Source organism: Eschrichtius robustus, chromosome 3, assembly GCF_028021215.1.
Source record: "Eschrichtius robustus isolate mEscRob2 chromosome 3, mEscRob2.pri, whole genome shotgun sequence".
NCBI classification, from domain to species: Eukaryota; Metazoa; Chordata; class Mammalia; order Artiodactyla; family Eschrichtiidae; genus Eschrichtius; species Eschrichtius robustus.
In genome coordinates, this window is record NC_090826.1 from 138,955,222 (window position 1) to 138,980,010 (window position 24,789).

The 24,789-nt window shown below is 35.0% G+C and overlaps 1 protein-coding gene across 5 annotated transcripts in view; it reads left to right on the plus strand.

Moving 5' to 3' along the window:
• CEP350 (centrosomal protein 350) overlaps positions 1 to 24,789 on the plus strand; it is a 136,986-nt gene that overhangs the window by 26,423 nt on the left and 85,774 nt on the right. For all 5 annotated transcript variants that reach the window (XM_068541344.1, XM_068541348.1, XM_068541346.1 and 2 more), the window contains exons 7-14: positions 222 to 335; positions 3,462 to 3,575; positions 7,819 to 7,965; positions 9,545 to 10,200; positions 10,971 to 11,092; positions 13,892 to 14,952; positions 16,690 to 16,840; positions 18,232 to 18,404. In XM_068541344.1, coding sequence (XP_068397445.1) covers positions 222 to 335; positions 3,462 to 3,575; positions 7,819 to 7,965; positions 9,545 to 10,200; positions 10,971 to 11,092; positions 13,892 to 14,952; positions 16,690 to 16,840; positions 18,232 to 18,404 — 2,538 coding nt within the window. The remainder of the gene's footprint in view (positions 1 to 221; positions 336 to 3,461; positions 3,576 to 7,818; positions 7,966 to 9,544; positions 10,201 to 10,970; positions 11,093 to 13,891; positions 14,953 to 16,689; positions 16,841 to 18,231; positions 18,405 to 24,789) is intronic.

Genomic DNA, 24,789 nt, shown 5'->3' on the forward strand with positions numbered 1-24,789 from the left:
ATGGGCACAGGGTTACTTTTCAGGGTGATGAAATGCTCTGGAATTAGATAGTGGTGATAGTTGTATAACTTTCTGAATATCCTAAAAACCAGGGAGTTGTACACTTTAGAAGAGTGAATTTTATAGTTTATTAATTTTATCTCACTTATAAAAGAATATAACAAACAAAACTTTTAATGCAACTTTAATAAGAATGTTCTGTATTGTTGGTTATATATTAGGCTTCAATCCTTCAGAGACCAAGATTCGAACACCTGATGGGAAAGTGTGGCAGGAGGCTGAGTTTCAAAACATGAGTAGAGAACTGTATCGTGACTTAGCACTTCACTTTGCAGGTGAGTGTAGAGTGTTCCTAGGTTTTGAGTGTTTTATCATGCATACTGTCTAACGTGCAATACTTAAACATAAAATTGTTACCAAACTAAAGATATTTCCCTTTTCTAACTGCATGGTATACTAAAGTAGTGATGGTGTTAGTTGTAAGGCTCTTCTAGCCTCTGGGCTCTGCTCCAGGGTTAAAATTGCATACATAGCTGATGAGGCAGAAACTAGGCTATTTTTAAACTAAGGGTCTTTCTGAGTTGGACTTGTCTGATTTGAAGAAAACATAGTAGAGTCTAGTTGAAGTTTACTTCTAGACCTCTGAGATCTTTGAAATGGTCAGTAATTTGGCAGGCAGCAGATAAGATAACTAACAGGAAGGTAAAATGCAGGAAGAGAAATGAACATTATAGGAAGGGAATAATGATAGAGGATGGAAGGAGGAACTTATGGAAGATTGGAAGAGGGAAATAGGAAGGTCATACTCATAATGTTACTACTATTGAACACCTTGTATGATTCTGGGCAAGATGCTACTGGGTACTTAGTCTTCTGAATGTTTTACAGTTGAGGAAATGTAGGCCCAAAGAGTAATTTTCCCGAGGTTGCATAAAGTTAAGAATCGAAGCCAAGGTTCAAAACCAAGTCTGTCTGACTCTAAAGCCTGAGATTTTTCTAGTAAGCCCCAGTGGAGATTTTGCTAATAAATATTGTGGCATTAACTGTCCAGTCCAATTTTCCTACTGTTACTGTTGGAACACTATTTTCAGAAATTTTTTCCCATGTGGAAAGGAAATATAATAGTTAAGAGCAAAGATTTTGGAATCAGTTTACAAGGGTTCAAATTCTGGCTCTGCCACATATTAGCTATTTATACTATCTGTGTTACATAACCTCTCTTCCTTGGTTTTCTCATCTGTAAAATAGGAATAATAACTATATACTTCATAGAACAGTATCATTATAGACTAGTGGAATGATGTATGTCAAAAAACTCTTAAAGAGGTCTGCGTATTATAGTCTGCCTTCTCTTTTGATATGGTGGGTGAACTCTGCCTGGGCTCCTATCTTAAACAAACCCATCTACTTGTGTTTTATATTCCATTTGCTCTTGTGTATTGAAGGACATTACTTCAGCCTTGTTTTCTTTCTTTTGCATCATCAAGTTTTCCCTCTGTACGAGGTCGTGCCCATCAACATACTGTTTGATAACATGCTGTTATCTCAACCATCATAAAAGAACCCCTCTTTTGGCCCTACTCTTTTTAGCAACTACCTTGTTTCTCTTCTTTTACTTACAGCAAAACTTCAGAAAGTTGCCTTATCTTCATTGTCTCCAATTTTTCTCCTGTTTTACTCTTGAAACCTTCTGTTAGGTTTTTGCTCCTACATGTCTGTGGACTGCTGTTATCAAGATCATCAGTGACTTCCACACTTCCACATTGCTAAATCCAATGTTTAATTCTCATTTGTCATCCTACTTGATCTCTCAGCATCACTGGACATCACTGATCACTTCTTCCTTGAAATTCTTCACTTGGCATCTGTCTAGGATACCATAAGTGTTTAGTTTTCCTCCTAAGTCTAGCTGCTCCTTTTTAGTTGTTTTTTTCCTAATCGACTCTCTGATCTCTGAACATCAGCAGGTCCTGGTCTCAGTGCTTGGATCTGTGCTTCTCTTTATTTTTCTTTTCTTTTTTTCTTTTTCTTTTCTCTTCTTTTCTCCTCCACCCCTTTCTTTTTCCTTTTTTGTTTTTTAAATTTTTTGTTTATCTATATACAAACTAGGCAAGCTCATCTAGTCTCAGGACTTTAAATATGCTCTGTTGCTGATGATTCCCAAATTTATGTCTCTGGCCAGACTTCTCTGAACTCAGATTGATATCCAGCTGCTAAATCTGCACCTTCCCCTGGATGCATAATAGATTTCTTAAGCTTAATATATCCAAAAATGGAGCTAGGTAACTAACTAAATGGGGTCATGGTACACCCCTTAAACTTATTCCTGTGGTAGTCTCTCCATTTTAGTTAATCTTATCTTTCTAATTGTTCAGGTCCCAAATCTTGAGTCATCCTTGATCACTCTGTTTCTCTCACACCTTATATCTAACATTGTCTGAAATATAACCACTTTCTGCTACCACCTAGGTCTAAGCCCTCCACCATCAGTCTCTTGGTTGGATTACCGCAGTAGCTTTCTAACTGGTTACCCTGCTTCTGCCCTTCTTCTAATGGGTCTGTTTTCATCGCAGCTGTGAGAGTAACCTTGTTAAAATTTAATTTAGGTCATATCACTCCTTTGCTCAAAAATTTCTTATCTTATTCTTGAGTAAAACCTGAAGTTCTTACAATGAGCTATAAAGCCCTACATGATCTTGCCCTCAGTTATGTCTCTTGACCCTAGTTCTTACTACTCTTCTCTTTGTTCACTTCATTCACACTGGCTTCCTTGCTGTTTCTTAGACACTAAGTATGCTCCTGCCTCAGGGCCTTTGACTCACATTTACTTCTTCTTTGCCCAGAATGCAGAGCTCTATATGTATTTTAAAGTACATTTATCCAGATCTGTAATTGAGATTAATTTTCAAATTTATATGTTCAGTTTATTTCCCCAGGTTGGAATTAAAAAATTAGTGAGTAGTAACTTATGTGTGTGTATGTGAAATACCTTGACAAGTTTCACTAGCATAATCATAAAAGGGCCTAATTTAGGAATATTGAGTATTTTATAAAGTTTTACGCCAGAAGGTCATGAATGTCTCAGTTAAGTAGGAATTTTTAAATGAAAAGGAGTCTGTGAAAGTGCTCACCTCTGAGATTCTATAAATGCTATGATCTAGCTTGGGAAGTATTACTGTTGCAGCGTCTTCTAGTTTGTGAAAGCAGGGTGAATTTCTCAAGGATTTCCTGAAAAAGATAACAAAGAATTGGAACCTAACATTGGAGTAACGGTGATCTCTAGACTTTGCTGTAAGAGGACTTGGCATTGTAGTCTTTGGGTCAAAGAAATAGCATCAGTGAAGGTTTCTCTCTCTCTGCCTGAATCATATACTTTACACAGATTTTTCATACTGGGGGGGAGGATGAGTGGGTAGGTAGCAATTGTTATAATATTTGCTATATACGTTTCTGCTTTTCAGATGATAGCTCTATGAAAGAAAAACCTGCTGAAAAAAGTAAAGAGAAGAAAGTGGTCAAGCCAGTACGAAAAGTCCAAAAGGTAGCACAGTTATCAAGTCCAGAATGCAAAACAGGTTGGTTTTCTCAATATCAGGCCCATCCTAAAGTTACATATTAGTGAAATGGCATCTACATGGAAATAAATGTTCTCATTATTCGACACATGCAAAAATTCAGTATATTTTATGTATCATTATTTTGTATATGTGTGTTTGATTGAGGTATAATTGACATAGAGTAAGTTAAACATATTTAGAATGTATAGTTTGATAAGTCTTCATGTATGTGTATACTCATCAAACCATATATTCACCATGATGCTGAATAATGCCCCCCTCCAATTTTTTTCTATCATTATTTTTAATAGAAATTAACCAGATTAAAGGTAATGATTTTTATGTAGTGAACTTTTATATACAAAGGGATGGCTTATGACTGTAGCTAAGTTCCTTCACTCATTCTCGTAAGAGAATAAATGTTGCACAAGAAAAGCCTGGCAGTCCATGCTAGTAGTGGTCAGGCTGGACTCTGAATAAATCAAGAAGGGGGAAAAAGAGAATTCCCTAGTTCCATAGTGATTAACATTTCAGGCTTGATCCAGATTGCCTGGGATTTATAACCTGGCTCTGTCATGTCTAGCTTTGTTCCTTTGGTAAATAAGTTAATTTTGGTATCCTTTGGTTTCCCCATATGTAAATGGGAAAGCAGTAGTTACTTCTCTCATAGGTTGTTGTGAGAACTAAAATAGTTAATACCAAAAGTACTCAATATAGTACCTGACACATGGTAAGCACTCAATTGTTAGGTGTAATTCCAGTACTACTGATTATTGTTATTTCTAGCTATATTGAAAATGGCTATTTAGTATGTCATATTTAAGTCAATGAGTAATTTGGGTCAAGAGAAAGTGGAGAAAGTTGGGAACTTGTCACTTTCAGTTTGGAGACATTCAAACATTCATTCATTATGCAAATATTTTTGAGCACTTGCTATATGTGTGGCACTGGGGTATTCTAAGCTTAGGCAGTACAGTGGTAAGGAGGATGCACATAGCCCCTGCCCTCTTGGAACTTATAATCCTGTCAGGAAAAGAGTAGATATGTAGTTACAGTAAAGAGTAATGAATGTAGGATAGGGAACTTACCAAGTCTTATGGGAACAGGGAATAGGAGTGACGGGGCACTGGTTTCTGACCAGGTGCTTGTTTTTCTGGTCATAGACTAATCAGAAGAGTGTCAAATAACTTACTTTGTGACGCCCATTGTTAACTGTAGATGTCATACAAGAATGACCCTGGCTGTATACAAATAAAAAAATAAAATTTTATAGGAACATGAATTATCTGAATGTAAACTACACTAATTCTTACATCAAAAAAATATAACAAAGTATTTTTCATGTGATATTAGTTGTCAGGGGCATAGTTTGAAGTGAAGCACTGGGACCACTATAACTTACAAATACTGATTTTGGATTGTATTTATCCAGTTTTGTGGTGGGCTAATTCCCATGTGTGTACTGTGGCAGTGACCAAGACAGAGAGTCATTAAACTGTATTAAAGCTGTATTAAGAGTTTATCTATAGTGAAAGTCCTCTTTTTCTACCAATGACTGCATGAGACTATTCCAGAAAGCCAGAATTCAGAAATAACCACCCAGCATATTTGGAAGCCAACATTTATAAATAGCTACCCAGTATATTCGTGGTTGCTTGCTCCTGATTCAGAAAATTAAGCTGAAATTGAAGAGAAGCCTGCTCTCTCATTTTGCTTAAGAACATAAAGTTTCTTTTTTTTTTTTGCAAAATGAAACAAAAGTTTATTTTCTGCAATACTTTCTGTAAATTGCAAAGGCGAAATGCTAAACTGCAGCATATAACTTTTCAATATTTAACCAGAGCACTTGTAATAAATATGCATCCTGAAACAAGATAAAAGGCTACACTTTGTCAGGCGTCCTACAGAATGTCTCAAGTTGTACACTCCGCAGCATTTCTGTGCGGGGGCGGGAGGGGGTGGTATTTTTTTTAAATTATAAATCAATAAAATAGTATCACAGAAAGCTTGGAAAATAGAAGACGACAGATTAAAAACCACTGCCCTTACTTAAACAAAGTACTAGCATTATTTTGTGTATTTCCTTACAGTAATTTAAAGAACAGTAGTAGGTGATTGTAGCTGTTGTATCCATAAAATTTTATCTTTTTCTCTTAGCATCTTACGACAAGAACATTTCTGTTATTTCTTATAGAAATTGTAATTTGAAGTGGCCACACAGTACTCCTTCTAGTAGAAACATAGTTCAACTATCTACCATTCAATGTTTAGGTTACTTCTGATATTATAAAAAATTATACAGTGAACATTTTCATTTATTTTTTTTTCTTTCTTTTGGATACATTTCTATTACTTGGATTATTTGATCAAGGAAAATGAGCACTTTGACATATAATACTATTTTTTCTTTTTTTTAGAGAAACTATATCCATTGATATTTCAACAAGCATGGTATAAGTATGATTTTTATAAGAGTGATTTTTATTGTAATTTTACCAGCTTTGGCTATGAATATAAAAGTATTTTCTTCTAATTTAATTAGGTTTAAAGTGCTACTTCATTATTTTCATTTCCATTACATTTCTTATATTGCTTTGCATTTAAACACTTTTATGTATTTATTTCAGTTTTTTAAAATGGTTTCTATTTTGTAAATGGTCTTTCACGGCATTTTTTGGTTTTTATGTTACCGTCTGTTTTGAAATAATGGTCTAATGTTAATTTTTTTTACAATCTGAAGCTAATAAATGAAAATTTTTTCTCTTGGTAAACAGCTGTATTTATTGAAATATACTTTTATTTTTATGAAGTTTTATAATGAGGGCAATTTAAAGTGTTGATGATATTTGCTTTTTGAATGTCATTGTTTTATGCATTAAAAAATAGTATGTAGTTTTGTTATATATCTGTAAAATATGTGAAATTCCCTGTAATACCATCCCCTTCAAAGGTAATCACTGTTAACTATTTGTTATATGTTTCCTTAAATTTTTTTTCTATGCTTAGCTTAAGTCATTTGTTCATTCAGCAGACATACATTTTACTATGTGTCAGGTACTGTGCTAGTTTTGGTAAACCAAACACTTATTATAGTTAAGACATATTATTGTTCTGTGCCAAATTGTTAGATTCAGTGCCCTGGTTCTTGAGGTTTCAGAAATCATTAGTATTTGGTACTTAACTTTCAAAGCATTTTACACTTAGTATTTGAGGTGTGTGGGTAAGTCAAGATTTAAACAAACTGTTCATTAATTTTGGGGACTTAAGTTTAAAAATAAAATTAGATTGTAAACCTTTTGACTTTGGTGTAAGATAAGCAAAAGATTAATTACAAATATGTGTATGGTTGAGTAAGATGTACTTTTTTTTTTTTTACATCTTTATTGGAGTATAATTGCTTTACAGTGCTGTGTTAGTTTCTGCTGTATAACAAAGTGAGTCAGCTATATGTATACATATATCCCCATATCACCTCCCTCTTGAACCTCCCCTATCCCACCCCTCTAGGTGGTCACAAAGCACCGAGCTGATCTCCTTGTGCTATACATCTGCTTCCACTAGCTATCTGTTTTACATTTGGTAGTGTATATATGTCAGTGCTACTCTCTCACTTCGTCCCAGCTTCCCGCCCGGCCCCATGTCCTCAAGTCCATTCTCTACATCTGTGTCTTTATTTCCGTCCTGCCCCTAGGTTCATCAGAACCATTTTTTTTTTAGATTCCATATTTATGTGTTAGCGTATGGTGTTTGTTTTTCTCTTTCTGACTTACTTCACTCTGTATAACAGACTTTAGGTCCATCTACCTCACTATAAATAATTCAGTTTCATTTCTTTTTATGGCTGAGTAATATTCCATTGTATATATGTGACACATCTTCTTTATCCATTCATCTGTCGATGGACACTTAGGTTGCTTCCATGTCCTGGCTGTTGTAAATAGAGCTGCAATGAACATTGTGGTACATGACTCTTTTCGAATTATGGTTTTCTCAGGATATATGCCCAGTAGTGGGATTGCTGTGTCGTATGATAGTTCTATTTTTAGTTTTTTAAGGAACCTCCATACTGTTCTCCATAGTGGCTATATCAATTTACATTCCCACCAGCAGTGCAAGAGGGTTCCCTTTTCTCCACACCCTCTCCAGCATTTATTGTTTGGAGATTTTTAAAGATGTACTTCTGAGAGCTAAAATTTAAGTTGGAAATTCAATCCAATATATATATATTTGGGTTTTTTTTTGTTTTTGTTTTTTTTTTTAGGTAGCAGTCATCTGATAAGTACATCTTCTTGGCGAGATGGACAAAAATTAGTGAAGAAAATTCTGGGACCTGCACCTAGAATAGAGCAAAAAGAGCGAAGAATAGCATCAAGTGACAGAAGTGGAAGAGAAAGAACTACTAAATCTGGTGAGTAATTAAATTAGTAAATTAAATTACTCAACCATTAAAATTGTTGAGCAAAGCAATTAAAAGTTGCTTGTGTAAGTACTTTGAGAGGTGAAAATACTCTTTTAAGAATGCTCTTAAGACTTTGCATTATAATTGTGAATGTAGCTCAAAAAAGAAGAAATTAGGCTTGTCTGTGGATAATTTCCATATATAGATGTTATGATGATCTTTATTAAGAATTCTGTTTGTGTTATATTAATTACATTTAGCTGTCATTATGAATAAATAGCAAAGCATCATGTAATCAAATCTTGTTAGACCTTTAGGGACCTTTAGAGAATCAAGTCCAATCTGTCTTATCTCCACAGACATAAACACAAGTAGACATTCACAAGGTTGGATTTTTTTGTTGTTGTTTGACAGATTAGGAAACAGGCCCTGAGAGAGAAGTGAGTTTTCTCAAGGGTATACAGTCAGTGGGTGACAAAATTTGATCTAGATCCACAGGTCTTTAGTTTGACCCTCAAGTCCATTGCTGTTTTCTTTTTGAAACATCTTGAGTGCCATTTGAAATAACCAGTTACTTTTTCACTAACGAACACTAATTTTGGGAAATGAAATATAAATACCTACAAACCCGCTTTCCTTTTCAATGGCAAAAATTTGCCTGAATTTGAGCTTCTGGAATGGATTCAGTAAGAGATGCAATTTGGTATATAGAAGTCAATATATATTTTGTGTTTGTTCCTCTTCACTTTCATCTAGCTTATAAATAAACTCACACCGTCCTTAGCCTAAAATTAAGCCACATCAACAAACATTTAGATGATAAAATGATTGTTTTTCTATATATTTAATTTTTTCTATTATTCATTGGAGAGTTGTGGCAGCCTATAACATTGTCAGTTTTTTAACAACTATTTGAGGGTTTGGTGAGGGAGAGAAATAGTAACATTAAATATGCATATGGGAGAGAAATAGTAATTATTCATATAGTTAAATATTCATATCAACAGCAAGATACGTCCTTATTTCAGAAATATTAAAAGATGCACTTTTTTTTTAAAAGGCTATTTTTTTAAAAAATTAATTATTTATTTATTTATTCTTGGCCGTGTTGGGTCTTTGTTTCTGTGCGAGGGCTTTCTCTGGTTGCGGCAAGCGGGGGCCACTCTTCATCGCGGTGCACGAGCCTCTCACTATTGCGGCCTCTCTTGTTGCGGAGCACAGCCTCCAGACGCGCAGGCTCAGTAGTTGTGGCTCATGGGCCTAGCTGCTCTGCGGCATGTGGGATATTCCCAGACCAGGGCTCGAACCCGTGTGCCCTGCATTGGCAGGCAGATTCTCAACCACTGCGCCACCAGGGAAGCCCAAAAGATGCACTTTTTAAAAATGCTGAGGAAGTATAGTTTCTAAGAGTATTGAAATTCTTCTCTTACTGTTTTTCTTTCCTTCTAAGATATTCCTTAGGAGACTTTATAGGATATTTGAATTTGAGTTTAAGATACAGCGAAATTCCTAATTTTCTCCTTAGTGTGATAAATCTTAGGAATGAATATAGAATTTTAATACATCACTAACAGTTCATACTTTGTAGGCGGTCATATTGGAAGAGCAGAATCGGATACCAGATTGGATGTTTCACATAGACATCTTCCACGAAACTCAGAACGTTCAAGAAGTAGAGCTCGGTCAGAAAATAATGTAAAGAAATTAGTTCCATCTCTTCCAGATTATAAACAGGAGGAAAATGCTGCCTTAAATAAGGACTTTTTACCTGTTGAAATTCGTGGAATTCTTGATGACCTACAGCTGGATTCAGCAGCTCAGGCTGCAAGGCAAGAGACAGGAGAGTTACAGAATCAGAAGCCATCAGCATCAATACAAGCTCCTAGGAGTCATAGCCCAATAAAAAGAAAACCTGACAAAATAACAGCTAATGAAGATCCCCCTGTTATTTCCAAAAAGCGTCACTATGATACAGATGAGGTACGACAGTACATTGTTAGACAGCAGGAGGAAAGGAAGAGGAAGCAAAATGAGGAGAAGAAGGCTCAAAAGGAGGCCACGGAACAGAAGAACAAACGATTACAGGAGCTCTACCGGAAACAGAAAGAAGCCTTTACTAAAGTGAAAAATGTGCCTCCTTCTGAGCCATCAGCAAATAGGCGACTGCAGGAAACTTACTCCAAATTGCTTCTAGAAAAGTCGTTGCTTGAAGAGCCAACTCATCAACATATGCAGGAAACACAGGTAATAGTAGTGACAGAAATACAAAGGGAAGTAATTCACAGTTAGGAAAAACTTACTTGCTATACTATTTAAAAATTACTCACCATTCCTAATATTCAGACATATGCTCAGACAGTATTTATAATAATGATGGCCTTTCATGAAGTTTATTCTAGATAAATACGATTGAAAATAAGTGCTCAGTTAGTTTCCTAGAGTGATTGTTACTGATCTGTCTCATCACTGCTGTTATATCCTTGCCTAGTTTTTACAGTATTACTGAGCAAAGTTAGACTGTATTAATAGTGAAAAGCCTAGTTTTGTTATCTGTGTTGAAATTAGAGAATATCCTACTTTAGTGTGCTAATTTTATGACTATTGCTATTGTTTTTAAGGATAAGAATAACATTTGAGTCTGTACCATATACCACATACTGTTTTAAATGTTTTACAGGCTTAAGTTTCAGTAAATTCTCACAACCCTGAGAAGGGTAGGTACTACTAGTATTTCCACTTATTAGGTGAAAAAACTGAGGTTTAGAAAGAGTATTATTTCCTCCGAATTATGCAGTGTGTTAGGTGCCTTTGTTGGATTTCAGGTGTAATTTTGCTGTTAACTGTAATGGCTGCTTTTAAGACAAACTAAATTTGAATTGGTTTTATTTGAGAGAAAAAAGCTCCTGCATTTCGTGATCTTTGTAAAGTTGAAGCAACTTAATATTTATCTTATGTGCTCCTTGAATATATCTTTATGATGTGAGTCAGATAACTTTGATGTCCTTTTTTCTTAGACCAGACCAGGGTATCAGCCATCTGGAGAATCTGACAAAGAGAACAAAGTGCAGGAACGTCCCCCAAGTGCATCTTCCAGTAGTGACATGTCTCTGTCAGAACCTCCACAGCCTCTTGCAAGGTAAAAAGGGGGGAATGAAAGATGATTAAGGTTCTTTCTTTCCACGATATTAGTATAGTGGTCTATGCTCAGTGAATTTTATTGATTGACCTTCTTGTGAAGAAGAGGTTTATTTAGAAATTGGTTAATATCTTCTGATGGATACTTAAGCATGGTATACATCTATACTTACTGCATGCTCCATTCTATTGTTCAACTCTTGCCTGTTCTTTAATATCTGGTGTAAATATCAGTTCCTTCTGGGGATCACCTGCAGTTGGAAGCACTCTTGCCTTCTCTGACGTAAACACAGATAAATGTTTGTCGGATAAATGAATCACAGTGAAATTAATATTTTTAAGTATTTGTGTTGAATATTTTTTAAAAGGCATTTCTGTATCCATAACTATTCAAAATTTCTTCATATGACTCTTATATCAACATATCTTACCTCTCAAAAACTATATTTGGATATGCATATGAACACACGGACGAGGACTAAAAAGGGATTTGATTTGAATTCAGATTGGTGAATGAGGGCTATTTTACCTTAAATTAAGAAAAAAAATTTTTTTTTGCTGTAAAGTGTGCAGTAAAGTAAAAAGAAAAAAATAACAAAAAACTATTTGTCCATGAAAGTTAAGATGATTTTCAGATTACATGGTTATAAGTTATACTTTGAAATAACCGTTTTGGGAATAAAAATCAAGTCACTTAACCAGTTTTGGGTTAATACATTTGATCCTCTCGCCCCCTTGCTGACCCCCTCACCTCCCAAGAGAATAATAATATTTATAAAAATAGCTAACATTTATTGTTTGTTACGTTTCAGGCTCTGATCTAAGTACTTTGCCTATATCATTTTATGTAATCCTTGTAATTCTTTGAGTTCTCTCAGTTAGTTTATGCTTAAAAGCACAGCATTTCTTTTCCTTGCCCTTCATGTTCCATCATTCTGCATTAGCTACCTGGAAAACTCCAAATTACCTATCTGACCTTGAAGACCTTGAAGATCTAGCTCAAAAGTCAATTTCCTTGGCTATCAGAGTTCATTGTTCCCTATCTATACCCTATTGAACTTTATATATCTTTATATTAGTACTTAACGACATCGTGTTTAGCTGTTTATTCGTCTCTCATCCCTGCTGGATCTTCTGAAACTGAAGAGTAAGGATTAGGTCATAACTGGATTAAATCTTTCCATTTTTGTGTACTGCTATTCCTCTACCATCAACATAGAGCCTGCCACAAAATTGTCATTCTAAATACTTGAATTTAAAGATCTTGGGTTTTTACTCAGCAGTACCTTTTTATTTATAACTTCCTTTGTATTTCTGTTACTACCAGCTTAATTTGGGCACTAATAACCTCACACCTTGCATTTGTAATAGTCTATATTTTGTGATATAGAATCTATTCACTAGTCTTCCTTTATTCTACTTTCATAGCAGTCATTCAATATACAAGACTGCTACCACATAACCTTCAACCAAACCTTGTATTACATGCCTTTCATTTCCCTTATCACCCTGGTTACCCTCCTCCAGATGATTTTTTTTTAACTTAATTGGTAGGACTTCATATTTATTCATACTAGTTTGGTCTAAGGTTGCAGCCTGTCTAAATAACTTTGAATCATAATTCGATAATTTGTTGGGTTAGCCATGCTGCCTAACTTTCTGTCATCTACAGATTTGATAAGCATGTCTTCATGTCATCAATCCAAAAATAATGGACAAGACCAAGGACAAAACCTCATGTTATTTTTTCTAAGGATCTTCTAATAGTTAACACCAGTCTTTAACCTTTGTATAGTATTCCTTAATATACTATACAAGGGAGGTTGTCTATAATCTGGAAATATAAGTGAATTATATAATGTCATCTAGGACATCTTTATTCTGTTTCTAGCCTTTAAGGATGCCCTATCAATTTTTCTTATAACTAGATTGTAATAATCTCATTTCTTTAGTATGTACAATGTTAAACATAACTGTTTGGTGTTTATTAAATATGTGTTGGTTAGAGTAATATCATGCCTACAGTCTTAAGCATTTCTCTTTTATGTAACATTATTTTTAAACAGAAAGGTAGAGCCAATATTGTAAAAAATTTTGTCCACAGAGTTTTTAAGGGTTATAATGCCTTCTCCTCAATAGTTTAAAAAATGTGTCTTAGTTGAAGAAAGCTGTTTACAAAACAGTATGTATGATAAGATTTCATTTTCGTGAAAATAACATGAAACACAACATACATGTAGAAAAATGTTTAGAAAGATATAATTCTTTTTTTAAAAGTTTATTTATTTATTTATTTATTTACGGCTGCATTGAGTCTTCGTTGCTGCGTGCAGGCTTTTCTCTAGTTGCGTCGAGCAGGGGCTGCTCTTTGTTGCAGTGCACGGGCTTCTCATTGCGGTGGCTTCTCGTTGCAGAGCACGGGCTCTAGGCGTGCGGGCTTCAGTAGTTGTGGCACGCAGGCTCAGTAGTTGTGGCACACGGGCTTAGTTGCTCTGCGGCATGTGGAATCGTCCTGGACCAGGGCTCAAACCCATGTCCCCTGCATTGGCAGGCGGATTCTTAACCACTGCGCCACCAGGGAAGTCCTAGAAAGATATAATGAAATAGTGATAGTGCCTCTTTCTCATTGGTTAGCTATGAGTGATATTTATCTTTTTTATCCTTTGTCTGTCTGTCTTTTTTTTTTTTTTTTGCAGTGGCTATGCATTACTCTTATAATCAGAAAAAACAAAACTTAAAAGAAAGGTGGCTTAGTTTTGAGGTCCTGTGTTAACTAACATATTGTAACTTTCATTTCCAGAAGGGATTTGATGGATCCTACGTGGATGCAGCCTGACAGACTGAGTCCACGAGTCCACCATTCTCAACCACAGCCTCTTGTTGGAACAGCTGGAAATTTACTTTCCCATCTCTTGAGTCTAGAGCATGTAGGAATTTTGCATAAGGATTTTGAATCCATTTTACCAACTAGGAAGAATCATAATATGGCTTCAGGGCCATTAACTTTTACACCTCAACCATATCTGACCTCACCAGCTGCTCATCCAGATGCCTTGTTAAAACCTACTGCTAGCCAATATAAGAGTAAACTGGATCGTATTGAAGCCTTGAAAGCAACAGCTGCTTCTTTGTCCAGCAGGATTGAAAGTGAAGCTAAGAAATTAGCTGGGGCTAACATTAACTATGGGTCAGTATGGAACACTGAGTATGATGTGCAACGAACACCCCAAGAAGATGGACATTGGACCAAGGCTATAAGTCCACCTGTGAAAGAGGATGCAGAAGATGTTTTCTCTGCTCGAATTCAAAAGATGCTGGGAACCTGTGTATCTCATGCAACTTTTGATGATGATCTTCCTGGTGTAGGCAACCTTAGTGAATTTAAAAAGCTTCCTGAGATGATAAGACCTCACAGTGCCATATCAAGCTTCAGAATGAGATCCCCTGGTTCCAAACCAGAAGGGCTGCTGGCACAGTTGTGTAAGAGGCAGACTGACTCTTCTAGCTCTGATATGCAAGCTTGTTCTCAAGACAAAGCCAAAATGTCTCTTGGTTCCAGCACAGATTCAGTGAGTGAAGGGCCTCTTCTTAGTGAGGGTAGTCTCTCTGAAGAAGAGGGAGGTCAAGATGGACGGTCCCCTTTGAAGTTAGCAGAAATCTTAAAAGAAAAGGAATTTTGTGCTGGAGAAAGAAATGCTTATGAACCCATCAAAGAGTTTCAGAAGGAAGCTGAAAAATTTTTGCCACTCTTTGGGCCCATAGGTGGTACACAAAGCAAAGGACCATGGGAAGAACTGGCAAAGGGAAGTCCACATAGTGTCATTAATATTTTTACAAAATCATATAAATTATATGGAAAAGGTGAGAAAAATAAGTAACCCTTGTAATATTTGTATGTTATCTTAAGATAAATTATTTCATAATTCTGTACAAGATAATACTTAACTATAAATTTTCATCATTCATTACAAGGATAGTAGAGATTTATTATTGTCCAAATTAATCTGAGTTATCTGCAAGCTTCAACTAGAGTATTCTCATTTAATCTTTAAAATTTTAGTTTTTAGCTGTTATTGTCATAAAACAGTGGTTGGTGGTTATAGAAATTTTGGTCTAATTTAGAGAAATTCATAGGTGATGTTCAGGATTGGTATGTATCAAGTGTATACTAGGTTTACTGTGACCAGAGTTATATATTTAGATAGAAAATAAGTATATTTCTTAAAACAGTGATTTGTGTGTGAATCACTGGGAATATAGTGGTCAAGAATTGAGAGGGGCAACTGCAGTAACATTTCTAATGTGGAAACAGATCTATTACTGTTTGTCGAAACTAATTTTAAAGACAGACTTCGAGAGTAGTGTAGCTATATATTTGGGTCCTGAAACAATAACTTTTAAAGTTCCCTTTTTTTTTTTTTTTTTTTTTTTATTTATTTATGGCTGTGTTGGGTCTTCGTTTCTGTGCGAGGGCTTTCTCTAGTTGTGGCAAGCGGGGGCCACTCTTCATCGCGGTGCGCGGGCCTCTCACTATCGCGGCCTCTCTTGTTGCGGAGCACAGGCTCCAGACGCGCAGGCTCAGTAGTTGTGGCTCATGGGCCCAGTTGCTCCGTGGCATGTGGGATCTTCCCAGACCAGGGCTCGAACCCGTGTCCCCTGCATTGGCAGGCAGATTCTCAACCACTGCGCCACCAGGGAAGCCCTAAAGTTCCCTTTTTATCCCTGAAATCCTGCAACACAACTTTTCCTTTTCTGTGGTGGCCTCAATTCCTTCAAGTCCCTTTCTCTGTTCTTCTACTGTAGGTGGATTCTACACATCTTATGCTAGTATAACCTTAGAATTCCCAGGTTGGAGGGTGAGGCTGAGCCCTAAGTCAGCCATGGATACTGTGGTTTTTCATTTCCATTCTACATAGTGAGCAACTTATCTGACAAATGAATTGATTTTATCTGTTCAGCTTATGCTTAATTGGGTATCCCATTGCATTTTCCTAGAATTTATATTTAGCCACTTCAGTATGATCTTGTGCAGACCTGTATGTGCTATTGATCTCTTTTGTTTAACACTTATTTCTATAGGTGATAATTTTAAAGTTCTTTGGATACTAAAGTTCTTTTGGTTAAAGCAAAGTGCTTTTAAATCAACACCCTCAATTTTTTTTCACAAGAAAGTTGGATTTGTTCTTAAATCCTTCTGTTAGATTTTCATTAAGATATTATACTGAAATGTTTAGAGTTGAAATGATATATTATCTGGGATTTGTTTCAAAGTAATATTTGGGGAGAGTTACAGATGGAGGGAATAGGAAGTTTAATTGAAACTAGATTGGTCATGTGTTGATAATTGTTAAAGGTGGGTGATGGATGCACTGGTTTCATTGTATGATTCTCTCTACTGTCATGTATGTTTGAAAATTTCCCTAATAAAAAGTTAAAAATGTACTGTTAGGTATAAAGATTAACTTGAAAAGAAGCCCTAATAAAAGCAAACTAAAATGTCCCTAAATCCGTGTTGTTAATCTCCAGGTTATGGAATGCGTTGCTTATAGTTTTTTAAATTTTTGTTTTAAAACACATTTCAATTATTACTTTTGACAGGATTTGAAGACAGGTTGGAAAGAGGAACATCAGCATCACGGCCTTTGAATGCCATCACAACCCCTCTAAGCAGCATTTCATATGAAGATGATTTTGTCTCCTCTGCAGGGAGTGGGACTTTGACAGAAAAAAAGTCAGCTCTTGAACCCAAGTAAGAAGAATATGTTGACAGTATGGAGCAAAATCTGAAGAGTGAGAAAAATGTACAAATGAGAACTATGGTCTGAATATTAGTCAAATTTTCCTTGTTTAAAGATAGGATAGTGATTATTAAGAGCTTGGGCTCTGGATCCAGACTGTGTGGGTTTAAATACTGGCTCTCCTAATTATTAGTTGTTTGTCTTTGGGCATATTGCTTAATTTCCCTGTGCCTCAGTTTTCTTCTCTGTTAAAGTATTACGAATATTCAGTGAAATACAAAGTATGTAGAACAGGGCCTGGCACATAATAAGCAAAATACAGGTTGTTATATCAATCTGTGAATCCCCAGTAGAGGTTAGTATTGGGAAAACTATCCCATGGTATATTAATGTGAGATGATTAAGAAATGGTTTTCTGTGATAGAATTGAAGATGACTAGATAGACCCTTGACTTCATGATCCTCGGTAATCAGTACATTTTTTTATAATTGGGATAACATCTAAAATTTTGCAAGTCTTTGAAAAATAGCAATATTATAACATTAATACTTATTGAGCACTTAATGTACAAGGCCCTGAGAGGACTGAGTGGGCTTTACCCGTATTAACTCATTCTTACAATAGCCTGATATAAGTATTTTTGTTATTATTCCTACTTGAGAGAGGAAACTGAAGCACTAAGGTTGTTACTTGTACAGTGTCATATAGTAAGTGAATCAGATTTTGCCAGAGAGAATTTCCTCCCTAAATTTTGTTACCAGATAAAATAATCTGTAATTACTCACATGCAGTGTAACTTTCTTCACAAATTACAAATTGTAATGCACATAAAATTATTGGATGATCTTTTAAAAATTAGTTATATCTAGCTGGATTAATGAAAATAAGTATTATTAAGATTATAGCAGGAGAAGTATAATTTTAAATTTTGAACTTTAAAGAAAAGACTAATTTTTAAATCAAGACTTGCAAGGATTTAATTGTGTTGACATTTAATATCACCAGTCAATATGATTTATTGCATTTTATTTCTCAGTTGAAGTAGAGCATATTAAATTATTGTTCCCTATAAGATTATCAGAAGGAAAATAATAAATTATAAATTTGAATAGAAATTGAAGCCACATTTTTCAGTATCCAACATTATATTTTTTTCTCTTATGTGTCTGAATTACCCGTTTTTATTGGTTTCACTTCAGGAAAAAGCTGCCTGAGACTTTTCTCAGTAGTAAATTGAGTCATAGGCAATGATCCAGGTTTCTGGTAGTAAGAAACCAAGAAAAGTTTGATTATAGTTATATTCTCCTTGTGACTAAATAGAATTTAAAATATCTATAGTTTGAGCTGTGATTTGAGACTTCTTATTTCTTGCTTTAACCACTATTACTTATTCTTTGACAGTATTGGTAGTAACAGTTTAGGCATTCAGGAGGATCATTCTAGCAGGAAGTCTGCCTATGATCTTTCCTCTGTGGATGTTACCTCCCAGCACTCATCAGGGGCCCAGTCTGCTGCGTCGTCTCGTTCATCTTCTTCTTCTAAAGGAAAGAAAGGAAAAAAGGAAAAGATAGAATGTAAGTGGAATTCTACATGGTAATTTTTTTCTCTTACCAGTGACTTTGTGATAGTGATCTAAAGTTATGATTTCATTTCGTAAGTTAGATGAATTTCTTTATGCTAATGTAATTGGCTTTCACATTTATTTATCATTACAACAATACCTTTTGATATATGACATTATAAATCTTACGCTTAGTACAAAAGGAATACATTAACAATGATAAAAAGTTAAGGATTGTAGATAAATAATCATGCAAGAAACATAAATCTCTATTGAGTCTTCTGCTCAGAGGTAACTACTATTAATGTTTTTGGTGCCTATTTTTCCAGTATATACATAAAATCAGGCACACTCCCACATACATTTTTATTTAAAAAACAGAAATGAAATCATATTGTCTTGCAACTGCTTTTTAAAAAACTTTATATCATGTACATTTCTGAGTGTTATTAAATAAATATAATACTCAAGTTTCCTTATCTATAAAATGAAGATGATAATAGATGCTTTATATGGTAATTTCGAAGCTTACGTGTATGTGTACATCTCATTTGCTCTGTAGGCCTAGAGGTGAGAAGATAACAGTAATTAGGCAAAGGCCTCTTAGGCTCACTGGATGGTCCCTAGGGAATGATTTTGCCTCCAAAATTATTTTTTCTGATAGTAAAAAATTGCTCATTGAGTTAAAAAAAAGGGGGGGGGGGAGAAATCTGTAAATATAGAAAATATTTAAAAATTAAAAATCACCTGTATTCCCTCTACCTAGAGATAACCAATGTTAACATTTTTTTAGATTTTATTTTAGTTTATTGTGGTAAAGTATACATAATGTAAACTTCATCATTTCAACCATTTTCAAGTGTACAATACAGTGCTGTTAAGCACATTCACAGTGTTGTACAACCATCATCATTACCTAATTCCAGAACTTTTTCATCATCCCATGCTGAAACTCTGAACCCATTAAACAGTAATTTCCCTTTCCTTCCTTCCCTGAGCCCCCGTTAACCACTGTTCTGCTTTCTGTCTCTATGAACTTGACTACTCTAGGTACTTCATATAAGTGGCATCATGCAATATTCATCTTTGTGTGTCTGGCTTATTTCATTTCGCATAACGTCTTCACATTTCATCCATGTTGTAGCATGTGTCAGAATGTCCTTCCTTTTTAAGGCTGAATAATATTCCATTATATGTATATACCACGTTTTGTGTATTCTTTCATCAGTTGATGGATATCTTGGTTGTTTCAACCTTTCGGCTATTGGGAATAATGTGGACATGAACACTGGTGTGCAAATACTATTTGAATCCCTACTTTCAGTTCTTTTGTGTATATACCCAGTTGTAGACTTGCTGGATCAAAAGGCATTTGTATATTTATTTTTTTGAGGAACTGCCATACAGTTTTCCATAGCAGCTACAACCTTTTACATTCTCACCAGTAGTGCACAAGGGTTCCAGTTGCTCCACATATATACTAAAATAACCCTTGTTGTTTTCTGGGTTTTTGTTTTTTTTGAAGAACAGACATTCTAATGGATGTGAAATGTTAACATTTTTAGTAAGAATCCTTCCAGACAATCAGTAGGCATATGTAAATAGAAAACGTTACATGTACAAGATCACATTTTATGTGATATTTTTTTCTGTTAATGGGTTACAGATACCTTTCTATGTTAGTAAATATGGATAACCCTTTGTAGTGACTACCTAGTGGTCTGTTATTTGGATAAATTGTAATTTATTTAGCCAATTCCCCATTGCTAGACATTTAGGTTCTTTTTTTTTTTTTTTTTCCTATTATAAACACTGCTGCATTGAATATCCTTACAAATGCATCTTTATGCATTTGATCTGGTTCTTTCCTTTAAGAGAAAATCCTAGAAGGGAGATAATGGGACACTGAGTATGCCATGCTTAAAATTTGGATACATTTTGCCAAATAGTTCTTCAGAAAGCTAGTGCCACTTTATACTTCCAATGTGAGAGTGCTAGGAATAGATTCTTTTAAAATCATTAACCTAGTATAATTCTCTTGCAGATTGGAAGTGTTCTGAAAGTCTTTGGCAGGAACATTAGACATCATTTTATCAACACTTCCCAAAGCCTGTCTTTTCTTGTGAAATACTGATTCAATGCAATAGGCTGTTTCATAAGTATTCTGAGGATAAAAGAGCTCCATGGTTCCATAAACTTGGGAAAAGCTTTTAGAGTGAAACAGGCTTCTTTCTTGCAGGATTCATCAACACTTTTTTTTTTCTTTTAATTTTTTCAGCTGTATTAAGAGATAATTGACAAATAAAATTGTAAGGTAATTAAAGTGTACATCGTGATGATTTGATATACATATATATTGTGAAAGAATTCCTTCCATCTAGTCCATTAACTAACACATCCGTCACTGTATATATATATTGGTGAGAACATTTAAGTTCTACTCTCTTGGCAAATTTCAGTTATACGATACGGTGTTATCAACTGCAGTCACCATGTTATACATTAGATCCTTGGACCTTATTTATCTTATAGCTGAAAGTTGGTAACCTTTTACCAATATCTCCCTATTTCCTCTACCCCTGACGACTACTTTTCTACTCTGTCCTTTTACGAGTTTGGATTTTTTAGATTCCACATATAAGTGATATTATACAGTATTTGTCTTCCTCTGTCTGACTTATTTCACTTAGCACAGTGCCCTCAAGGTCCATCCATGTTGTCACAAATGGCAGGATGTCCTTCTTTCTCATGGTCAAATAATATTCCATTGGGTATATACCACCTCTTTATCCCTTCATCCATTGATGGATGGTTGTTTCCATATTTTGGCTGTTGTGAATAATGCTGCAATGAACATCAGAGTGCATATATATTTTCAAATTAGTGTTTTCATCTTCTTTGGATAAAATCCCAGAAGTGGAATTGCTGGATCATATGGTAGGTCTACTTTAGTTTTTTGAGGAACCTCCATACTGTTTCCCTTTAGAAAACTGTCTATTCAGTACCTTTGCCCATGTTTTTCCTGGATTGTTTGCTATTGAGTTGTGTGAATTCTTTATGTATTTTGGATATTAAGCCCTTATCAGGTATATGATTTGTAAGTATTTTACCATAGGTTGTCTTTTTATTTTGTTGATGAAGACAAAATGTGGAAGTTTTTTAGTTTGATGTAGCCTCACATATTTATTTTTGCTTTTGGTGCTTGTGCTTTTGGTGTTCATCAACACTTTTAATGTGCTAATATGGATTATTTATTTTAGGATGAGGATGAGGCTATAGTATGAAGTATTTTTCAAATTTATTTGACCACAGAATCAGTTCTTCAATCAGCATGTTGCATTAGAATTCAGCAGAATACATTTTGGGAAATGCCGATCTTGCTCAGTTCTTTTATTTTGCAGTTGTTATTCTTTGTTATGTTAGTGTCTCACCTAAGGTTACTAACTAGTTACTGGCGAAGCCTAGATTCTGGCTTCTAACTCCTAAATCAAGTGTACCTTCTACTGCAATATCTTGTACAAGTTAAGATATCATGATATATTAAATATATGAGTATAAACAATATGATTCAGTATAGGTTTTAAAAATTGTAATCTAAAAACTTGGTTAGATGTAATACAGGTACTGTTTTTGGCTTTCAGTTTCCCTGATCCCGCTCACAATGCCTTAAAAAAAACCCATATATTTTACTTTCCACAGCATCAACTTAAACTTAGTACTTTATCCCAAAGTTCTAAGATGTGTAAATTTTGTTGTATATGCTCCATCTGGTGGTGAAAAAGATTGTCTGCATGCTCACTCAGCTCCTTCCCAATGTAGTTGAAAATAGTTGGTAGATTAAAGTGGTAATCATAAGAAAAAATTATTTATCTTAATTTAACTTTAAAACATATAAATATACTTTCCTTTGGCAGTCTTTTAAACTGCGGGCAAACGTTTTCTTTGCATATAGGTCCCTTGTTTGGAGTTTAGATCTTTCTTGCTTAGACCATTGTATTGTCTACAATTTCTAGTTTTTTGAAATCAAGAACAATTTTTCAATTGTGTATTTTCAAAAAAATATATTAAATGAATGAAGTGTTTTTATTATAAGAGTGCGTCTTTATTATGGAAAAATTAGAGATAAACAGTATTAACAGCTTGCTTCTAGCCTAGGGATCATGAATAGATTTTAGATTATAGAATCCTTTCTCATTGATTAATAATCGTCTAGATTATTTGTGTGTTTTCCTCCCCATTATGATAATGCAGTCAGCATATTTAATTCATTGTATATATCTTTACGTAGCTTCCTAGGATGAATTACTATGAGTCAGGTGGAATTTCTGAGTCAAGGGCTTGGCTGGAAAATGATTTTTATATATTTTTTGAGTTGTCCTCAAGAAAGGATATATGAGTTTGCACTCCCATGAAAATGGTGTATGAGTATTATTTCCTGTGTGTACTGAATGACACTCAAGGTTTCATTACTTTAAGAATATTTGCTAATCTAATAATGAAAAACGGCATCTCATTGAAGTGATTTGCATTTCTTTGATAGTTGGGTTTGGTATTTCTCATATGGTAAGACTGTTCTCATTTTTCCTTTTTTAAACCAAATTTTAATGAAAAATTGTTACCTTATTACTATCACTACAGCATAATATGGCATAATTTTAAAATTTACCTATTTTTTATTGGTAAAAATAGCTAACATAAAATTTGCCATTTTAACCATTTTTAAGCGTACCATTCAGTGGCGTTAAATTTATTCACACTGTTTGCAACGAAGTTTCACTACCATAGATCTCCAGAACGTCTTCATCCTCCTGTACTGAAACTCTGTACCTATTAAACAGTGACTCCCTATTCCTCCCTCTCCAGCCCCTGGCAGCCACCGTTCTACTTTCTGTCTCTATGAATTTGACTAGGAAATTTAACCATTGTTAAATGTCCAGTTCAGTGGCATTAAGTACATTCACACTTTTGTGCAACTATCCCCATTTTATCCATCTCCACAACTGTTTCGTTATCCCAGACTGAAACTCTATACCCACTAAATAATAACTCTCATTTTCTCCTCCCTTTAGCCCCTGGTAACAGCTGTTCTACTTTGTGCGTCTCTATGAATTTGCCTACTCTAGGACCTCATATAGGTGTATAATCATACAATACTTGTTCTTTTGTGACTGGATGGCTTATTTTACTTAGCATGATGTTGTCAAAGTTCATCCATGTTGTAGCATGTGTCAAAATGTCCTTCCTTTTGAAGGCTGACTAATGTTTCATTGTCTGCATATACCATGTTTTGTTATTGCAGTCATTGCTGAAGGACACTTGAGTTACTTCTGTCTTTTGGCTATTGTGATTAATGCTGCTGTGAACATGGGTGTGCAGCATAATTGTTTTTTTCTTTACTTTTCCATTTTCTTTTGATCTGTAACCATATATCTACATTAAAAATTTTTTTTAACTGTCATTAAAATGTGCACATGATTCTTTTTTCTGCTTTTTCTTTTTAACCTAGCAAATATTTTTCTGTGCTGCTATTGAAACATATCACCAAGGTGAACAATGCCCTAGACTTAGAGTCATGAGGCCTGGGTTTATGTCCCATTTCTGCTATCGACTGTGTATCCTTAAGTTATTTAGCCTCATAGATCTCTAGTTACCTCATCAGCAAATTAATTATATGGTACCCACTTCATAAGGTGTTTAAGAGCAATAAGGTAATATATATGCAGTGCATTTTAAATTACAGAGTGCTATTTAAATATTCAAGTTACTATTATCTATGTAATATAGACAATTCTATTGTCGGAAATGTAGGTTGAAATTTTTTTTTAATTAACTTATTTTTGGCTGTGTTGGGTCTTCATTGCTGCGCACGGGCTTTCTCTAGTTGTAGTGAGCGGGGGCTACTCTTCGTTGCAGTGCTCGGGCTTCTCATTGCGGTGGCTTGTCTTTGTTGCGGAGCATGGGCTCTAGGCACGTGGGCTCAGTAGTTGTGGCTCGCGGGCTCTAGAGCACAGGCTCAGTAGTTGTGGCGCATGGGCTTAGTTGCTCCATGGCATGTGGGATCTTCCCAGACCAGGGCTTGAACCCATGACCCCTGCATTGGCAGGCGGATTCTTAACCACTGGGCCACCAGGGAAGTCCCGAAATTTTTTTAATTATAAAGTTATGCATTGAATGTCATGCACAATTTGTGTTTTGTTTGTTTCAATAATCTCCTTAAGATACCCCTGTAAGTAAGATTATTCTTAGTCAGAGAATATGAACAGTTTTATGAATCTGGCTACTTAGTTCTTGCCATAGTTTTTTGAAAGGATTATATAGTTCAGTTGGCAGTTGATACCATTTTTCTCTTACCTCTGGGTTTTATCCTTAAAAAATTTCCTTTTGGTTACTTTTTTATA